The sequence below is a fragment of the Penicillium waksmanii genome, assembly GCF_028829765.1.
Source record: "Penicillium waksmanii strain IBT 27052 chromosome Unknown utg000005l:1.0-5232799.0:1.0-5237142.0, whole genome shotgun sequence".
Classification (NCBI taxonomy): domain Eukaryota; kingdom Fungi; phylum Ascomycota; class Eurotiomycetes; order Eurotiales; family Aspergillaceae; genus Penicillium; species Penicillium waksmanii.
In genome coordinates, this window is record NW_026643252.1 from 3,402,419 (window position 1) to 3,419,285 (window position 16,867).

General features: G+C 50.5%; 4 protein-coding genes across 4 annotated transcripts; all 4 read right to left on the bottom strand.

Moving 5' to 3' along the window:
- Nucleotides 1-340: 340 nt before the first annotated feature.
- On the bottom strand, nucleotides 341-3,169 carry N7481_006184 (putative translation elongation factor EF-1 subunit; the record flags this gene model as incomplete). Its single annotated transcript, XM_057265403.1, has 6 exons — nucleotides 341-1,548; nucleotides 1,599-1,778; nucleotides 1,829-2,576; nucleotides 2,654-2,694; nucleotides 2,754-2,822; nucleotides 2,938-3,169. The coding sequence occupies 6 exons, from the start codon at nucleotides 3,167-3,169 to the stop codon at nucleotides 341-343; spliced, it is 2,478 nt and encodes an 825-aa protein (XP_057123123.1).
- A 702-nt stretch (nucleotides 3,170-3,871) lies between these two features.
- On the bottom strand, nucleotides 3,872-7,352 carry pan2n2 (poly(A)-specific ribonuclease; the record flags this gene model as incomplete). Its single annotated transcript, XM_057265404.1, has 4 exons — nucleotides 3,872-4,756; nucleotides 4,911-5,790; nucleotides 5,859-7,156; nucleotides 7,224-7,352. The coding sequence occupies 4 exons, from the start codon at nucleotides 7,350-7,352 to the stop codon at nucleotides 3,872-3,874; spliced, it is 3,192 nt and encodes a 1,063-aa protein (XP_057123124.1).
- A 1,144-nt stretch (nucleotides 7,353-8,496) lies between these two features.
- Nucleotides 8,497-11,057, bottom strand: N7481_006186 (ESCRT-0 subunit protein HSE1; the record flags this gene model as incomplete). The annotated part of the gene is made up of 9 exons (XM_057265405.1): nucleotides 8,497-9,164; nucleotides 9,222-9,440; nucleotides 9,494-10,123; nucleotides 10,178-10,298; nucleotides 10,363-10,461; nucleotides 10,531-10,606; nucleotides 10,687-10,721; nucleotides 10,811-10,860; nucleotides 11,018-11,057. The coding sequence occupies 9 exons, from the start codon at nucleotides 11,055-11,057 to the stop codon at nucleotides 8,497-8,499; spliced, it is 1,938 nt and encodes a 645-aa protein (XP_057123125.1).
- A 1,336-nt stretch (nucleotides 11,058-12,393) lies between these two features.
- pakA (mitogen-activated protein kinase kinase kinase kinase STE20) lies at nucleotides 12,394-15,651 on the bottom strand (the record flags this gene model as incomplete). Its single annotated transcript, XM_057265406.1, has 7 exons — nucleotides 12,394-12,492; nucleotides 12,551-12,885; nucleotides 12,940-13,039; nucleotides 13,101-13,786; nucleotides 13,875-15,016; nucleotides 15,213-15,468; nucleotides 15,603-15,651. 7 exons carry the CDS (start codon nucleotides 15,649-15,651, stop codon nucleotides 12,394-12,396), a joined length of 2,667 nt encoding a protein of 888 aa, XP_057123126.1.
- Nucleotides 15,652-16,867: the final 1,216 nt, after the last annotated feature.

The window sequence follows — 16,867 nt, forward strand, 5'->3', positions numbered from 1 at the left end:
GCCAGTAGCCAGCTTCACTGGAGGATCGACAGTACATTCTCTTCTGGCCAAGGAACATGGGGCTAGGCCAGGGATCGGCGGAGCCTCAGGAACCCTGGGTACCTGTGGCACCCGTGAACTAAGAAGAACACCTTGGAACCCTGAGTAACCAAGTATCCCGAGGTCTCCATTTTCAAATCAACACCTAGGTTATCAAGTTTACTAGTATGATAATAGTTAAGTTTTTTTTTGTTTATTTACTTCTTAGCTCTCGATTTGGCTAAATGTTTGCTACTGCAATGTAATAATAATATTGTAAAGATATCTAGACATCGATGCTCACCACTCCCACAACTTGAAATTACTCTAACAATCCAGCCGCCACTGTCGTACCCCCACTGCGGAGAACAATCCTCGTAGGTGCTTCCAAAGGAACCGCCTGGTCCATCTCAACAACCACCCGCGCCACCGTACCAGGAGACACAATCTTCGGCCGCTTCTTCAGCGCCGCACCCGAAGCCTTATCCAAAGATGCCACCAATTTGCTAATACGCGCCGGGACATGGAGCCGACCACGGTGCACATCAACAAGCATGGGCATGAGGTGCTCAAAGGCCAAGACCTTGGCCGTAAATGTCGTGATGGTGGGGATCGGCGCAGATGCTCGACAGACCACGTCGCCAGATCGAAGGTGCACAGGGTCGATGTTCGCCAAATTCAGTGTGACGTTCTGACCCGCCACAGCCCAGTCACTGGGCTCGCTGTCCACCTCCACGCTGCGGATCAAGGCCTTTTCGCCACTGGGCATCGTCAGGATTTGATCGCCGATCTGCAAGCTGCCAGCGTCGAGACGGCCAGAGATGGAAATCGGGTTCTGTACACCACCGCGGAAGACGTCGCCAATTGTCATGCGTAAGGGCTTGTCAAGCGCATGTGTGTATGGCTCTGAAGTCTCTAGCTCCTCGATCAACGTTCGGCCCGTATACCAAGATGCATTTGCCTCTGCGCTGCGGCGAGTAATGTTGTCGCCCAGTACACCGGAGCAAGGAATAAAGGAAATGTTCTTTTCTAGAAAGCCGGCAGTGGTCAGGAAAGATGAGATCTGCTGCTCGATTTCCGTAAAACGTTCCTTGTCCCACTGCACAGCATCCATCTTGTTAACGGCCACAATGATCTTTTGCACGCCCATGCTGCGGACCAGCAATGCGTGCTCCTTGGTCTGACCCTTCAAGCCAGATTCAAACTTGCCTATACTAGAATCGATCACCAGCACAGCAAAGTCTGCCTGACTAGCACCGGCGATCATATTTGGGACAAAATCCCGATGACCTGGGGCATCGACAATCGTAAAGGCAGTGTTGTCTGTCTCAAACTTGTTGGTCGCGATATCAATCGTCACACCTCGTGCGCGCTCCTCAGACCCTTGATCCAACACCCATGCAAGTGCGAATGAGCCCTTCCCAATCTTCTCCGCCTCTTTTCGGTATTTGTCCAATGTTCGCTGGTCGATGGCTCCTTGGTCTGCCAATAGCCGTCCCATCAGAGTACTCTTTCCAGCATCAACATGCCCTGGGTAGGTCAGCACTGAATTTGTTGATAGCTTGAATCAATAAACCCACCAATAACAACAAAGTTAGCAGACTTTTTCCTCTTGGACTTGCTGTATTCATCCAGGACATTCAAGTTTTTGCTCTTGACCGTTACTTTCTCTTCCACGGAGAGATTGTTCATGCCACCTGCGAGATCACCTTGCGCCTTCTTATCACCCGGCTTGGATGTGGCGGCTTTGGACTTCATTCCTGCATATTATTAGGCGAGTGACTCTAACTCTTCTTGCGAATCGCCAAACCTTTTGCTGTATTTTGAGCATTGAGCACCACATCATCGGGGCTGGGGCCTGCAAAGTCAAAAGGTTCAGCATGGTCCTGGCCATAGATCTTAAGAAGATCCACGTCATTCGAGTCGAAGTGGCTGGGCTCAGCCATCGTTGGTCCCGCTGGGTTTCCGACAATGATGCTGGCAAATATAGATGGCGCGGCGCGAATGGCAGATGCCACTGGCTGTGCTTCGGGCTTGGGGCTTGAATCCTCTACTTGGCCTGCCGGGGTAGCTTCATCCGACTCCGATACTGATGGCTTTTTGATAGGCAACGGAGATACAGATGAGGTTGGTTTTCCCGATCTTCGTAGACCTGCAAGACCAGCACTTGGCTCAGAAGCTTTCGCTGCTTTTGCCTTTGCCAGTCTTTCACTGAGAGAAAGCGGAACTGCCCGTGGCTCGGACACAGATGCGTCTTTGTTTTCAGACTGCGGTGCGGGCGGAGCGGCCGATGCTGCTGCCGCTTCGGCCTCTTTCTTCTTTCGCGCCGCTGCAAGCTGAGCAAGCTTGGAGGGTTTGCCTGCAGCTTCTGGTGCACCACCCAGCAGTCCCAATCGCGGGTATAATGGTTCAACCATGATATCAGCCTTGCGATGTGAAGGAACATTGAGCCACGGGCAGTCGCGGAAAAAGTCGGCGGCAGAGAAATGCGCCATTGGGGGGGGGGATTGGGCGCTGGGAACCCTAGCAATGAGATACCTGTTAGAACATAGTCCAAACTTCCATGCCACGTCAGTTCCAAATATTCAGTGATACAGGGCAAGGTATGAAGCTAGTGCAATCCTCGAATACATACCTTTAAAGCAATTCCGTTGGCCAAGACGCATGCAGCGTCTTCTGAGCCCAGCCACGACACATCGAATCCGATACAAGAAATTCAAATTGAAATTGCTTACCAGTTTGACCCTTGGTCTTCTGTGCTGTGCCAGAAGCCTGTTGTTTCTTCATCTCCTTCTCTTTTTTACCTGTGAATAAAATGCCGCTGTCAGCTCACTGTCCGTTTATCGTTTACCAGTGTCCCGCAAACGATTGGAATGCGAAGGACGGTAGATGATGTAGGCTGCAAGTTGGCATTTATACCTTTGAGGTAATTCACGGATTTCTCCACATCATAGTAGTAGTAATACAATGTTTCTTGGGCCTCTTCTTTGGTAATAGTCATCGACGGCTGCCCCGCGCTAAGCTGTTGCAAGACTTCCGCAGTCGACCGTTGTAGGAGCGCTTGCTCCTCGGGATCGGGCGAATCATATCCATCGTCGGAATAGTAGTCATCGTCATCGTATCCAACATTCTTCACGCGGTGTCTCGACATGGTGGGGGTGCGGGATGCGAAAGGGTGTCGAGCCGCGAGTTTTGGTGGGGGAGAGCCGAGGGGAGAGGGGAGAGGGGAGAGGGGAGAGGGGAGAGAGTGGGAGGAAAGGGAAGCGAAAGAAGGGGGGGGTGTAAACGAAACAAATGAGGTCGATGTCGAAGGGGTAGGATTAGAAGCGGAAAAAGGAGAAGGGTCTGAGAAAGATCTCGGTCGAAAGTTGGAGGAGAGCGGGTTGGAAGCGAGGGAGAAGCTGCTGTTTAGGCGGACCACGTCATTCCCCACCCACCCAAACCGTGGAGCTTTGGAATATGATGGACATTCAAGACTTGCCATGAGTCACGATACTATGTACTTGATACTTGATACCTCTATACAAAATAAGAATAACTTGTAGCCATTGCATTCATGAGATAGCTAGACTGAATTCTATGACTAATGCAGATCAGTGGTGTTCCAATGGGATCAACAGCAAGGACACCGCAAACTACCCACAGCCTAATGGGGCGAAAGCGAAGAAGGAGAAAAATGTCTATCGAAGGGGGCTTCCTCCAAAGAAATCGCCCGTTCCTGGTCCCGAAAAGCTGCCATTGCTGGGGGGTTAGAGCAATAGATCTTCGGAAAGCCTGACGGGGTGTTGTAGGGGCACTTGTAGGGGCAGCATTTGCCGCTGCCGCATTTCCTGCCGATGTAGCAACGGCAGCGCTAGCATCCGTTGCACTGGGGGGTATTTCGACCGCTGTCGTTCGACATTGTGATTGCCGTACCGGGTCGAGAGAGGACTACTGCGGTGCCGTTCCTGGGAGGAGGTCGGAAACCCAGCTTCTGGCCCTCGCGGAAAATCTCTTCGAGCATTTGTGCGGAGATTCCTGCATCCTCGTACTCTTGGAACTTCTTCCAAAGGCGCATGGCCATGCGAGCGTCCTCGATCGAGTCATGTCCCTGTATTGTGTCCGTGGTGGGCTCTTCCTGGATGTATTCTTTGAAGACAGCCCAAGCGAGATAGCGAAGGCTGAGACGGCGGTTCTTGCCAGGATGGAAGAAGAGATATTGAGTGTCAACGGTTTGAGACTTCGGTACTTGAATATTGATCTTGCGGAAGTCCGAGGCCAATCCATGGCCAACAAACACACAGCCAAGGTTCAACAGCAGCCAGAGCTTCTTGTACGCCACCTTCAACGGCACCAAGTTGTGCTCACTGGTTCGTGGGTCCAGGTCACCGGGTTTGATACCAGAATACTGGGTCACATAGTCCACGATTGGCTCCCGAATGGTGATGTAGTCGTCGATGAACGGCACGCCCTCGTCAATGCCTGATGCCCGTAGAACAGAAACTCGGGCAAGGCCACTCCTATTCGGCCGGACCATTTCCTGTGATCCATCCGCCTTGACATCAATCTCGGCCTTTTCAAGGTCCACGAATTCGGTATCCAGGGCCACGGGAGTGCCAGTCTGAGGCTTCTCTGCTTCGGAAAGATTGCGGCACGTATCAACCTGATGCCCGCCGTTCAATGACCACTCGCGGAACAAGAGCGTAGTGTCAAGAGATTTCTTCCATGAATCATCAACAGCGTGATTTGTATCACGGACCTGGAAAGCTAACACACAAGGTTGCTTCCAAGGCTGTGTAAAGCGAAGGGCTTCATCCCGATCCACTTCAGTGACTAAAAAGTCGTTGAACAGATGCCATCTCGATTTTTCCGGTTGCTCTCGACCAGAGAGAGGAGATATTGACGAAAGATACCAAGTGCGGTTTCTGATGCTCTGGGATGTCAATCTCAGAAACCAGGCCTACCAAGTCATATACGATAAGTCCAGGCGCGTTGCTCTGTATTCTTAAATTGAGTTCATCTCCTTCGAAACAAGCAACCTGTCCGTTGTCGATGAGAACACCAACCGCATCGGGAAGCCATCCAGGAATAGCCCACAGTCGCCGACAGATAGGATTCGTAAGAGCTGCGTTGAGCATGAGAATCAAAGGCATCCTATGCACCGTTTTCCGCATCATAACCTGTTGATAGCGCCGGCAATAGTTGCACCATCCACGATTTTGCGTTTCACGTTCAATACTCGCCCGCAAAATACTGGAGAATCGATAAGCAGGATTTCTTCTCGCTTGCTTTGGGTCCATGTTGGGGTACAAAAGCTCATTGGCAAGGGAATTGCCAGGTCGAACGGTCTCCTGCTGACAGAACATGCAGCGAATTGTTTCAGATGCAACAGTGGAAAGGCATAGATCCAATTCCTCAGAGTTTGGTTGAACCATGCGGAAGTCGTGTGCTATCTGGGTCAAGAAGAATCGATTCACGGCTTGAATCGCGGTCGAGAGAGATTTATTGGTCAGATTCTCTTCCAAAAGACCTAGGTTTGAAGCTTCTCGGAAGCTGCTGAATGTTTTCAAGAGGTTCGTTGCTTGGCAATTCTGTCCGTTTGCCTTTTCTAGCATGTCAAATAGATATCCCAGTTCACAAAGTAGGCAGTGTTCGAAGATGCAAGAGCCGGCAGCGTGAGTGAGTGAGAGGTTTCGGAATAGTGGGATAAACTTGAAGAGTTGAAGGAGAGAATTTGTGAATGAATTTGCGATGTGAGTCTCGAGACCAGAAAATGTCGTCTTATTGTAAAATCTGGAGACGATGTCAGCAAACAAATCTAGATCCGACGGAACGTAGTCATGAGACGAATAAGCACATACAGGAAGTCAAAATCGTCAACGCCAAAACGACTATACTTGATCTCGACGTTACTGTACTTCAGGAGAGGGTCGTCATCACTCTCGCCGTTGATATTTGCACCTGCAAGAGCCTCGGCAGCATCGATAACTGCGCTTTCTAGTTTCGACTTGCTGTGATCCCGAGCCTTTTCACTTAAGAACTTGGGAGCAATAAGAGCCGGCTCCGCGTTTGCCAATGCGCGTGTATTCTCTACTTGGTTTCGTCGGTTTTTCCTTGGGTTCGGGGCATGGTGTCCCACTTCGGAGGGGCGTAGATACGGCAGCAGGGACTGATCCAGCTGAGCAGGTGGACTGCCAATCTCAAAGACAAGATGGCTAGGCCAAGCCGAGAAGAGGCGCTCGTGATAATAGGGCAGTCCCACCATGTTCAGAGGGGTATCAGGGGACCAGTCAATCGGTGGTGGTCGAGTAGGGACATCGGCAAATTCCATTTCTTTGCTCATTTCGTTGAAATGAACCTTGGTGGGAGATCCCCATAAATGTATGGAGCATTCGGCATCATTGATTGCTAGAGCCTCTCCTGATGGAGAAATATCAAGGCCAAGCATAAGTGATACGTTGGCCTGTCGTAGATTGATTGCGTTGGGATTCATGAGGTCCACAACTTGCAGCTGACCGGTTTGCGAGGCCACGAAGCTTGTCGTGTGGAGTTTGGGATGCATACGGACATAGGCCGCCCCGGCGTGAAATGGGATGGGAGGTAATGGCGTCAATGTTTTCAGATCATAAACGTTGGCTAAAGGGTCAACGATCGGAGCGCCCATGTGCCGCATGGAAAAGCCACAGGTAACCAGTAAATCATTCCGCGCATCCATATCATTGACGGCCGTCCCATGTGCTTTCCACGATTTCACGACACTGAAGTCCGCGAGACTGAGTGCATTTACGGAGCCCGTATCAGTCGCAGCGCACAGGTATCGACTCTTCTTCATAAGCGTATAGCTGTATTCGGTGGGCAATTTATCCACAATCGTACCCTTGTCGATATCCACCGTGAACATCACGTTTTGACAACCGGCCACAAGGATCCGGTTAAGTTGCGCCGTAAAGCTCATGCAGCGGAGGTCCACCATTTCCTCGTGATTCAAATGCCATTGTGTCAGGCCGCGTCGAGTAATCATGTGCACACTCTTGGAAGACAGCGATATCACACCTCGCTCATGGAACAGTATCTGCCGCACCGGTCCTTCGGCGGCCGGGTGTGCTCGTAGGGAGGTGTATCGACCTAATTCAGGCCCGCAAAATGAGGAGATTCGACCCTAGTGAGCACAAGTATCATGTTAGTCAGTTGTTCGCTGAACCTTCCATCTCAAAGTATGCACTCACGTATTCATTTCCGGTCCAAAGAAGTTCCATAACATCGTCAAACGCGACTGCTGTCGCGATCGTAGGCATAGCATGTGGACTGGGTGGCGGCATGGGAATGCGCGCCAACTCGTCCCAATCTGCCTCCATCATTGCAGGGGTTATCCAGGCGGAAACCCAGTGATACGTTTCGAGAAAATCAAAAGAAGGGACCCGCAAGTGGCTCTTGGGGCCTAAAGCGCTTCACCCTTAACGCCTCACACGATGCCGATCATCGTCTTCGAGGAGAAGACGCGATTGCGGGGAAGCTGTGAGGACAGTTGGAAGGTTCGCTCGTGACGTGATATACTGTTTATAAATAGCGGCCACGTGGAAGTGAATGACCAAGACGGTCACTATGTTCCGACCGCGAAGCGGACTTGAAAGAGACGACGCTGGTTTAGCGTTGCTTGTTGTCGCCCGTCTGGCGAGCCCAGCGGGTCGAGGATGGTTGATATCTATCACGTGATTAGTGATTAACGTGATAAAATTGGAACTTGGCGGTCAAGGTTGCCCCTGGCTGGTGAGTTATGTAGGAGAGGAATTGGCTTGGTTGTATAGTTGGGGATATCCACCTGGACACCTGGTTTTTCTTCTTTATTTTTGGTCTTAGTTCCCGGTGGCATTTGGGCAATAATCTTCCATTGTACTACGGTGTTTTGATCAACTAATCTCAGCTTGGATCACGTGGCTTCAGGTGAGATGTGAAATTGAGGTGATAGTTAGAACATCATAAAGTCTGAACCCCTGATGAATGTATAGCTTTATTAGAAGTCACTCAATTTTTTCGACTATGATACTGCATTTTCACTGCTAGTTATAAATTAGTTCAAGTTATTTTCTAAAAACTTCAAGTTCCATTAGAATTAGAATAATCTTGACTTGGATACACCATCACCTGCGGCCTGTCCCCTTTAGTACTAGTAGTACTAGTACTCCAGGGCTAGTAGTAGATAGTTGGATCCAGCACATTACCATAATCATCTCCGCGTCCAATTAGGTAATTGAAGTGGCTTCCAAGGTTTCAATTCAGGCTCGGACTAGATAATGGAGATATGCATTCAAACATCGCAGAAAATATTCATATTGCTAAACACCCGAGGTATAAAGAAACACATATGTACTGGCATACAGTGGTTTGGCCGCAGTCAGTGATTTACTACATACACGGCTAACGGCGCAATTCCGAGCAAAGGCAAGATGACATAAATATTCAGGACTCATTCAAGCAGTTAGCCACAAGCAAGCTCCCTCCTTATCTATAGAAGGATGCTGGGTTCGACGCAGGCGCCCCACCCGGTGCAGGCTGGTATGCCTGGTACTCGCCGCCAGTAGCTGAAGGGGCCGGGTTGAAAGCGGTGTATTGGGATGGGGGAGCTCCGGCGCCCGGCACTGGGGGCGGTTGGTGTGATGGCGCTTGTTGCTGAACACTTGGTGAGTCTGGGTAGGGAGCTTGGGATTGCGGCTGCGACGGGAAATGGTTGGTGGATTGCTGGACAGGGGGCATTCCAGGAGCCGATGGCAGCTGAGCGGAGTCGTCGGCAGAGTAGGCTGACGGGGAGTAATCCTGTTGCTGCTGTTGTTGCGGGTGCTGCTGTTGGAACTGTTGGTGAGCCACCGGCGGGGCTTGGCCAGCAGGAGGGTAAGGAGGGCGTCCTCCAACATTGTGTTGGTCAACAGGCGAGTCGTAGACAGATGTGCCTAGTTCTTGAGGATGGTCGTAGGTAGACTGGGGACGATGATGCATAGATTGCTGGTATGGATCGGAAGGCGGCGCTTGCTGCGGCGCCTGTTGTGGCTGCAAAGGCTGCGCCCCGGCATACTGGGCTCGAGGGTCTGGCGAGTGAGATGCGGGCCGGTACGGCATGGCCTGCTGCTCTGCGCCGTAGAAAGGCGTACCTTGAGGCTGCGGAGGTTGCGTTTCTGGAAATTGATATCAGTATCATGATGTAACGAGATCGACGTGGAGTCTGGACAAACCTTGAGGACGAGGGCTAAAGTAACGTTGGTCGGCCTGGGGAGGAGGACCTTGGGGATATCCAGCAGGAGCCGCACCAGGAACAGTACCAGGATAGCCATACTGCGGCTGCCCAGGTCGTCCGTACTGGGGTTGTACTGGCTGGGCCATTGAAGCCTCCAATAGGGATTCATAGTCTCGGCGAGCCTTGATGAATTTCTCATTAAGTTGGGTAAACTCATCTAATAAATAATTAGCATGTCTCCTTTCGTAGCATAGCAAGAAATGCACATACCTTTCTTCTGTGAGTATTTGCCAATCAACTCGATAAGTTTGGGTCGGATAGCAAGGGTTGAATGATAGAGTGTAGTGATTTCCTCATTTTCCTGCACATTGAGGTCGGAGCTGCGAGTGCTCAGCAGTGTGAGAAGCTTCTCGACATTTTTAATTTGACCGAAGACATCTCCTTCCATCTGCGCCTCGCGATGAAGCTCTTCAACTGTCGGGTCGGCCAATTTTTCGACGTAGTTGAGAGGGAAAATTCCGGTCTGGCCCCGGATCGAACCCTTCCACCAATCTTTATAAACAGACTCCAAAACAGCAATTATATCGCCCTTTCGGAACTGTAGCTCGCCGGGCTCAGAAGGCTGGAAGTCGAACAAAGCCCTCACTCGCGAGACGGTAGCCGCTGAAGTTCCGGGTGGGACAGGATGGGGGATCGCAGGCTCTTCTGCTACGGCGGCCGGTGCAGGCGTAGGGGTTGATGCGCTGGCTGCTGCAGCAGATGAGGTCGCCTGAGCAGGGACAGGTTTTCTCTCTTTGACGGAGAGTGCAAGTGCCATCTGGAGCTCCTCCTCTTCTTTCTGTCTGTCCACGTCTGTAATCTGTTGCTTCACGGGTTTAGATGGTGGCTGGAGATTCGGGTCTAATGGAAAGTTTTATTAGTTGTGGAAGGGCGCCTATAAGTTTCGAAACTCACTTTGAGTCTTCAGCTTCATGTAAGCCTGTTCCATGATTCCGAAATCCGGGTTAGACGCGAACATTTCAGTCCATTCTTCCATTCGCTCAAGGATCTTAGACTTCACTTGCTGATGCGTATTCTAAAGCAACAGATTCACGTCAGCGATCTATTGGAAGGCAAGTGGAATTTAGGAAAAGGTTTACCCGGTCAGCTGCCAATCGCAGCATGGCATCCGTAAAGCTCCTTGAGGCCAGCTCCCGGTGGATCTTCGGACCACAGTTCTGTGATAGCGCGTTACCAAGCTAAAGGTAGATGTCAGCCAAGCCATCATATATTATGCACATTCGTGCGCGCGACACAGATATACTGACCTCCAAAGTGTAGAGCTGCACATTAGCGTTCCTGTGAGCCAGCCTCTTAATCATGGCAGCAACCGCCTCCTTTGCGCTATATCATCACCACATATTAGCATCCATTCTCCCACGTAGTGCGTAGATTCGAACACCTATCTGATTGAAGCTACATACCCAGATTCTTCAGAGCCGACTTTATCACAGACATCCTATATGGCACAAACAAGTCAAGTCAGCCTCCGATGTCCCACTCTGTCCTGTCGCAATATCTCCGGCTGGTCGGTGGGGCATAACGTACGAGGATGTATTCCCAGTTCTCGGAGGTCAGGTTCTCGTCCGTCGCCTTGGCTGCAACAGACACAGAAGTTAGCATTTGTCATGGTCGAAAGTTTCAAGCGATCTCCCCGGCCCCCAGCAATCGCGGCTCAGCCGCTTCGCAGTGCGCTCGGCAGGCAGAAGCAGCTCCATGAGTCGAGCGTGAAATTCGCAACTCGGTACAACTTACCGACGGCATCGTCGAAAGCGTTCTGTTGTGCGCGAAACATTGCCAACGAATTATTTGTAATGAGACTGGATGGTCAGGGGAGGGTGTTGTGTTGTAGTTGGTCGGGGAAGTCGAATCTGGCACCGCCTCCTCTGCCTTAAGCACAAGCAGCTAGCTCAATCAACCGCCAGGAGAAACCACGTGTGGCAAATATGTTCGTTGATCAATGGGTTTCACTTTGGCTGCTCTTGTGTTATGAAATATCGGAATATGTTGTTTTTTGGCCGTGACGCACGTAATGCGGGGAGTGGACTGAGGATGACCAGCAGGCGGAGGAGCTGAGAGGGTCAGGGTACACCGCCGAGGGGTTTTGGATAGAGGCGGGTTTGAAGATCGGAAAGGAGGAGCGATGGGTCTCGGGTTGGTACTGCTCGTCAAGCAAGTCAAGTCAACCTTGAAAATCAAGCGATATTTGTGAAAGTGTTGAGGTCCCTCAAGGTGTTGTCCGGCAGAAACCCAGAGTCAGCTGACGATGACGACGGTATGGAGCTCGCTCGGATATTCTTAGCATGTGGCTGCCTTGAGCCATCTTCAACTTCTATTATTACTAGATTAGGTTTGAAAATTCTTCTATTTACCCGCACTGCCGTAGGCTGTAATATTTTTCATCATGGGTTCCTTTTTTCTTCTTTTTTCCCGGGCCATTCCTACATTTTAGATCCTTTCTGCATTCCATGTTGCTACGACAGCTTGACACACTGTTCTATACTAATAGTAGGATGATATCCTACCAATTAATGTCGGAAGAGATGTAATTGAAAAATTGTAATATCACAGATCCTGCACGGCCAAAGGCCGCTTATAATCCCAAACGCCGAATGCGAACACGCCGCATTCTAAATCCCACGAACCCAAGAAAACATTATAATGCACAGTGACAGACGGCTCGCAATCCCATCCATGACGCCACTTGAGACCAGATTCAAACCGCGCTGGGGCGTATCGGAGGTAGGACTACAGAACGCTACACAAGCACACACACCCCGGGGGGGGAAAGCATAGACATGGGGATAAACAGGGTGGGGACAATACAAGCACAGGCTCGTTAAGTCAGATCATTTTCATCACAAAAGGATGTTCATCAAAAAATAAAGTGGTAAAAAAAAGATAATTTGACACTGAAATGGGACCCGGGCGACATGATGCGAAGATGAGCATGTCGGGGTCTAGAAGAAACATCGGGAGTGATGGGGTATCTGAAACGAGATGGGAAGAGGGACGGACGGAATGAAAAAAAGAAATGTTAAGAAAGAAGATAGAGGAAATGAGAGGGAAAAGGAAAGAAACCGAAACACTCGATATAATCGGAGACTTGGGTTCCTCCAGGTCACCTAAGCTCAGCCCTTCTGCGCCTTTTCTTGGGCACGGCTGATTCTCGCAGCCTTCACAAGGGGCGCAAGGTGGGTGAGAGGCGAGCATAGAGACATGAACGGATGCTATCAAAGATATCAGTATCAAACATGATATTCTGGGTGGAGGGGGGCATGAACATACCTTCAGTAGGTCATGAGCTGAAGCTCGCTTCTCCGGGTCGACCTTGAGGGCCAAATGCAAGAAGTCACGGAAGATGTGGGAAAGATTATTTTCATCCTTGATTGTGGGTGTGCCGTTTGTAGCAATCAGGTAGAGAGCCCGCAGGGGCGACTCAGTCAGATATGGCGGCTCTCCCTCAATCATCTCGATGGCCATAATACCCAAACTCCAGATGTCGACCTTGCGTCCATACTCCTTACGGGTGACAACCTCCGGTGCCATCCAGTATGGAGTGCCGACCATTGTGTTGCGCTTATTGTGCGAATCATTAATTTGCGCACAGAAGCCAAAATCGGCTGTGTAATAAATTAGTAATGATCTTGAGAGGAGAGATGTGTAGTTATACGTACTCAGCTTGATGTTACCCTCCATGGATAGCAGAATGTTATCGGACTTGATATCTCGGTGAATAACACCCTTCGAGTGGAGGTGTTGCAATCCATTCAGTGTCTAGGATAATTGTCAATATTGTCTTCACTAGGGGGGAGAACCAGAAGTCAATTAAGCTTACCTCTCGGCAGACAGCCGCGATTTGGCCTTCACTCATGATGTTGAAAGTCACCACATCCGTGAGACTGCCACCTTCCATGTATTCCATAACTACCCAGAGGTCAATTCCGTTGAGATAACTCTCCAAGAAATTGACAATGTTCTTGTGTTTGCTGTCTTTCATGACAATAATCTCGTTGATAATTAGGTCCTTCTTGGGCTGGAGATCGAGATTCATCTGCTTGATAGCAACGCAATTATTTGTTCCGGTCTCGTAAGCCGTGAACACCCCACCAGATGCACCTTGACCAATCTTGTTGAGAGTATGATATATCAGGGTAGGGTCGCCCGGATGGCAGATTTGTAACAGACGTGCTCGGACATCCATGATATTACTCTGGCGCTGGCGTTGGCGGGGCCTGGCAGCCGGAGGTGCGCGCGTCGATGGCGATGCGCCCGCCGATGCAGGATCTCCGGTGGAAGGACCAATATTAGTCGCAAGCGCCGGGGGTTGTTGTGCTTGCTGGCGTTGGCTGGTACTGCGATCCAGTTGTTTTGATGCAATGGCCTGTTTTGCAGCTGCCATAACCTGCTCCTGTTGTTGCTGGTACTGGGTCGGGTTGGAGACGATACCCGGTGCTTTGGTTGGAGGACCGCCATTACGAGAGCTTGAGCGACTGAGCTGGGGAGAAACCGAATGAATTGGCTCTGATTCCGGAATGGATGGAGTGCCAAATGGATGACTGTATGGGTCCTGCATAGGTCTTTGCGGGGCACCGCCATATGATTGAGATACGGGGGGGTTGTGGCGGCGGACGGGCAGGCGTCATATTGGTTGGTGGCTTGGGAGGGGCACGATGTGGCACCAGACCACCCAACGGCGGTGACATAGTTGGCACTTGCGGCACTTGCTGTGATGGATTTGCTGGGGCGCCGCGAGGAATTGGAGGAGGGGCTCGTGGGTTCTCAAAACTCCATTCGTGATTCTGAGGGAAACGCGGACTTCCGGGAGGCGAGGTACTGCGACCGTTGTTGTTATTGGCGTTGTTACTATTACCGCTGCTGGTGTTTCCGCCGTGTGCGTTGTCGAACTTGTGCCAGACTTCATCGTCATCTTCACGAGTATTCTTCTCGTAGAATCGCATGATATCCATCATTGTTTGCGGGTGCTCTTCCTGTTCCTTCTTGGATATTCCGTTTTCCTGGAGTAAGCGCTGCCACTCCTTGGGAAGACCGGTGAATTGACCAGTTTGGTTATCGTAACCGACGTGAGTGACATGAACAGGGTTCTCCGGGGCGGAAATCTTGATATTGCGAGGGGAGCCCAACATGCTGTTCACGAAGCTAGAGAAGCTCGCCTTCTTGCTCTGTCTCTTGGCCGCCGTGGGCGTTGGGCCTGGCGGACCATTGGTGATAGTGCCCTCGTCGGAGTAGCGCTTAGAATGAGGAGGTCGTTCGGTTTCGCGGTGAGCGAAGGGATCCATTCGGTTCGGGAGAGTGGTGAAGCTGGCTGACTGTCGAAGAGGTTGGCGACCGCGTGGATCGGGACTCGTATGATGCGAGAGCGAGGGCGGAAGTTGCTGAGTATGAATATCGGTCTCGGCGCTGTTCTCATCCAACGCACTGAGCATGCCCCGCGTCTCGAAGGGGGCGTTTAATTCATCCGAACTTTGTTGATCGTAAGAGAAGCGATTCGAGCGAGTGCGGGAGCGGGAGGAACTGTAGCCGGAGAAGTAAGACCCCTCGTCCTGGATAGGGGACGGACCGCCACTGTGATCGAGCGAGGAGGATGAAGAGCCAAAGGCGGCTGAAGCGTTGGATCGCGAGCGAACGTGCTCGCGACTATCGCTAGGGGAAGAACGGGGGTAGACGGGGGCGGAGGGATGACGTTTGAGAGAGGTAGCGCTCTGATGACTTCGAAGAATGCGCGAACTGAAGCTAGGGGGGGTCCTTGTGAAGTTTGCTGGACGGGCGGCGGAATTTTAACGAGAATCCTTCCTGGCTCATGGCGGGCAGGAATCTGTCTCTACACGAGACAGATTGGAATTGGGCCGAGGAGGGGTCAGGAGAAATTTCCAACCAGCCAATTCGAGGTCTACGACCGGGTTTGCCGCGCGGTCAGCAGCAAACGCACACAACAGGACGAGAAGGATTGCGGTTCCCCAGAGAATGGTGGTGAAAATTAGGTAGTGGTTGGAGATGGAAGTTGAAGTCTAAGTCTGAAGAGGAGAGGAGAAGGGTCAAATCAAATCGGTAAAATCGAAGCTGTCCAATTAGCACGTGGAGAGCGGAGCGGAAAAGGAGACGGTGGCTGGGTGGTCGACTGGGGCGATGACGCGGGGACCCGTCCAACGGCCAGAGTTTATCAGAGAGGGTGTGTATGCGTGTGTCTGTATCGACAGACAGACTCAGGTTACACTCTTTGGTATTGAGAAGAGTGAGTGTCAAAGACTGAGGGATGGAAGATGGGGATGGGATGGGGATGCCCAGAGGTTTCCCTGGTCAATCTAGATTTTCGAGTGACCCCGACCGTCGAGCGATGAGCGGGACAAGAATAGAAGCGGGTCTGTCATATTTGACATTTACCTAGGGATCGGTTCTTCAAGTTAGCATGTTTTATATTTATGAATATATTAATAAAATTTTATCTCTAAATCTACTCGTATGTACTCCTGGCTGAGGTGCATGGACGATGCAGGTCCACCCTCTGCCATCGGTCGCACGTGAGCATCGCCCCCAACGCTGACCACAGTGCGAGATGGATAACTAGTATTATAACTACTACATCTTAGTTCATGTACCGTATATGCACCTCTATAAATAGTCTTTCTGATTCAGATTTGCAAAATAACCGTTGTTTTCCCAAATCCATAGCGAGTCAAGTTGGCGTCGTCCGAGTCCACAGGTACTGGTATCATCATAGTTCATACTCCAGGGCTATATATCTGCTAGCTAGTAGTAAGGACCACCATCCTCTAGATAGTACTAGTACCTACTATTACCTACCTGGAGAATGGGGATTCTTAATACTATTATATAATTGTTCAATAGAAAGCTCTACGGCTAAAAGTTATATGGAGGCAGTACCACAGTAGATACTAACACAGCAGTGGCATGCCACTACGGTAGTAGGCCGCCACTACAGTAGTGAGGCCACCAACACGCCACCAACACGCAAATTAGCCACCACTACGCAAATTGGCCACGACAACTACTACAACTACTACTAATCAACAGGGCCAAAATACGTTGTAATGGCGAAGGGCGAAACGCGTTGCGATGCAGCATGTTGTTGATGCCAAAAGACCGAAGATAAATCGCGTTGTAAAACACGCCCGGGCGTCAATTTGAATACTGTAGGTTAGTGCTGTAGGTTAATGGGGTAATTTAAAGCCATTGTGGCGTATTATGATGCCAAAGGGCCAAGGGTACTAAACAAAGAAGGATGTGCCCAGGTGGTGGTGGTGGTGGTAAATATATACATCTACTACATGTGCTTGCCTTGGTTACTATCTACCCGAGTCTTTTTCTAAGGTTGCCTACTACTAAGTATTTTCTCACTTCCACACTCACATCTGCTTTTATCGATTTGACAACTAGAATAATATTAGTTTCCTCTAATATACTACATCTCTACGCCATTTACACTAGTTAAAAAAAAATGTCGAGTATCTACGAGTTTGTAGTTAGTAGGTTTAAGACGCGAGACTGAAACCACCCTCACGTGACCTCCCCCCTAATGGCGAGACAGCCCACCTGATAGACGCCCGATGTTCTTGAAAGGTACTA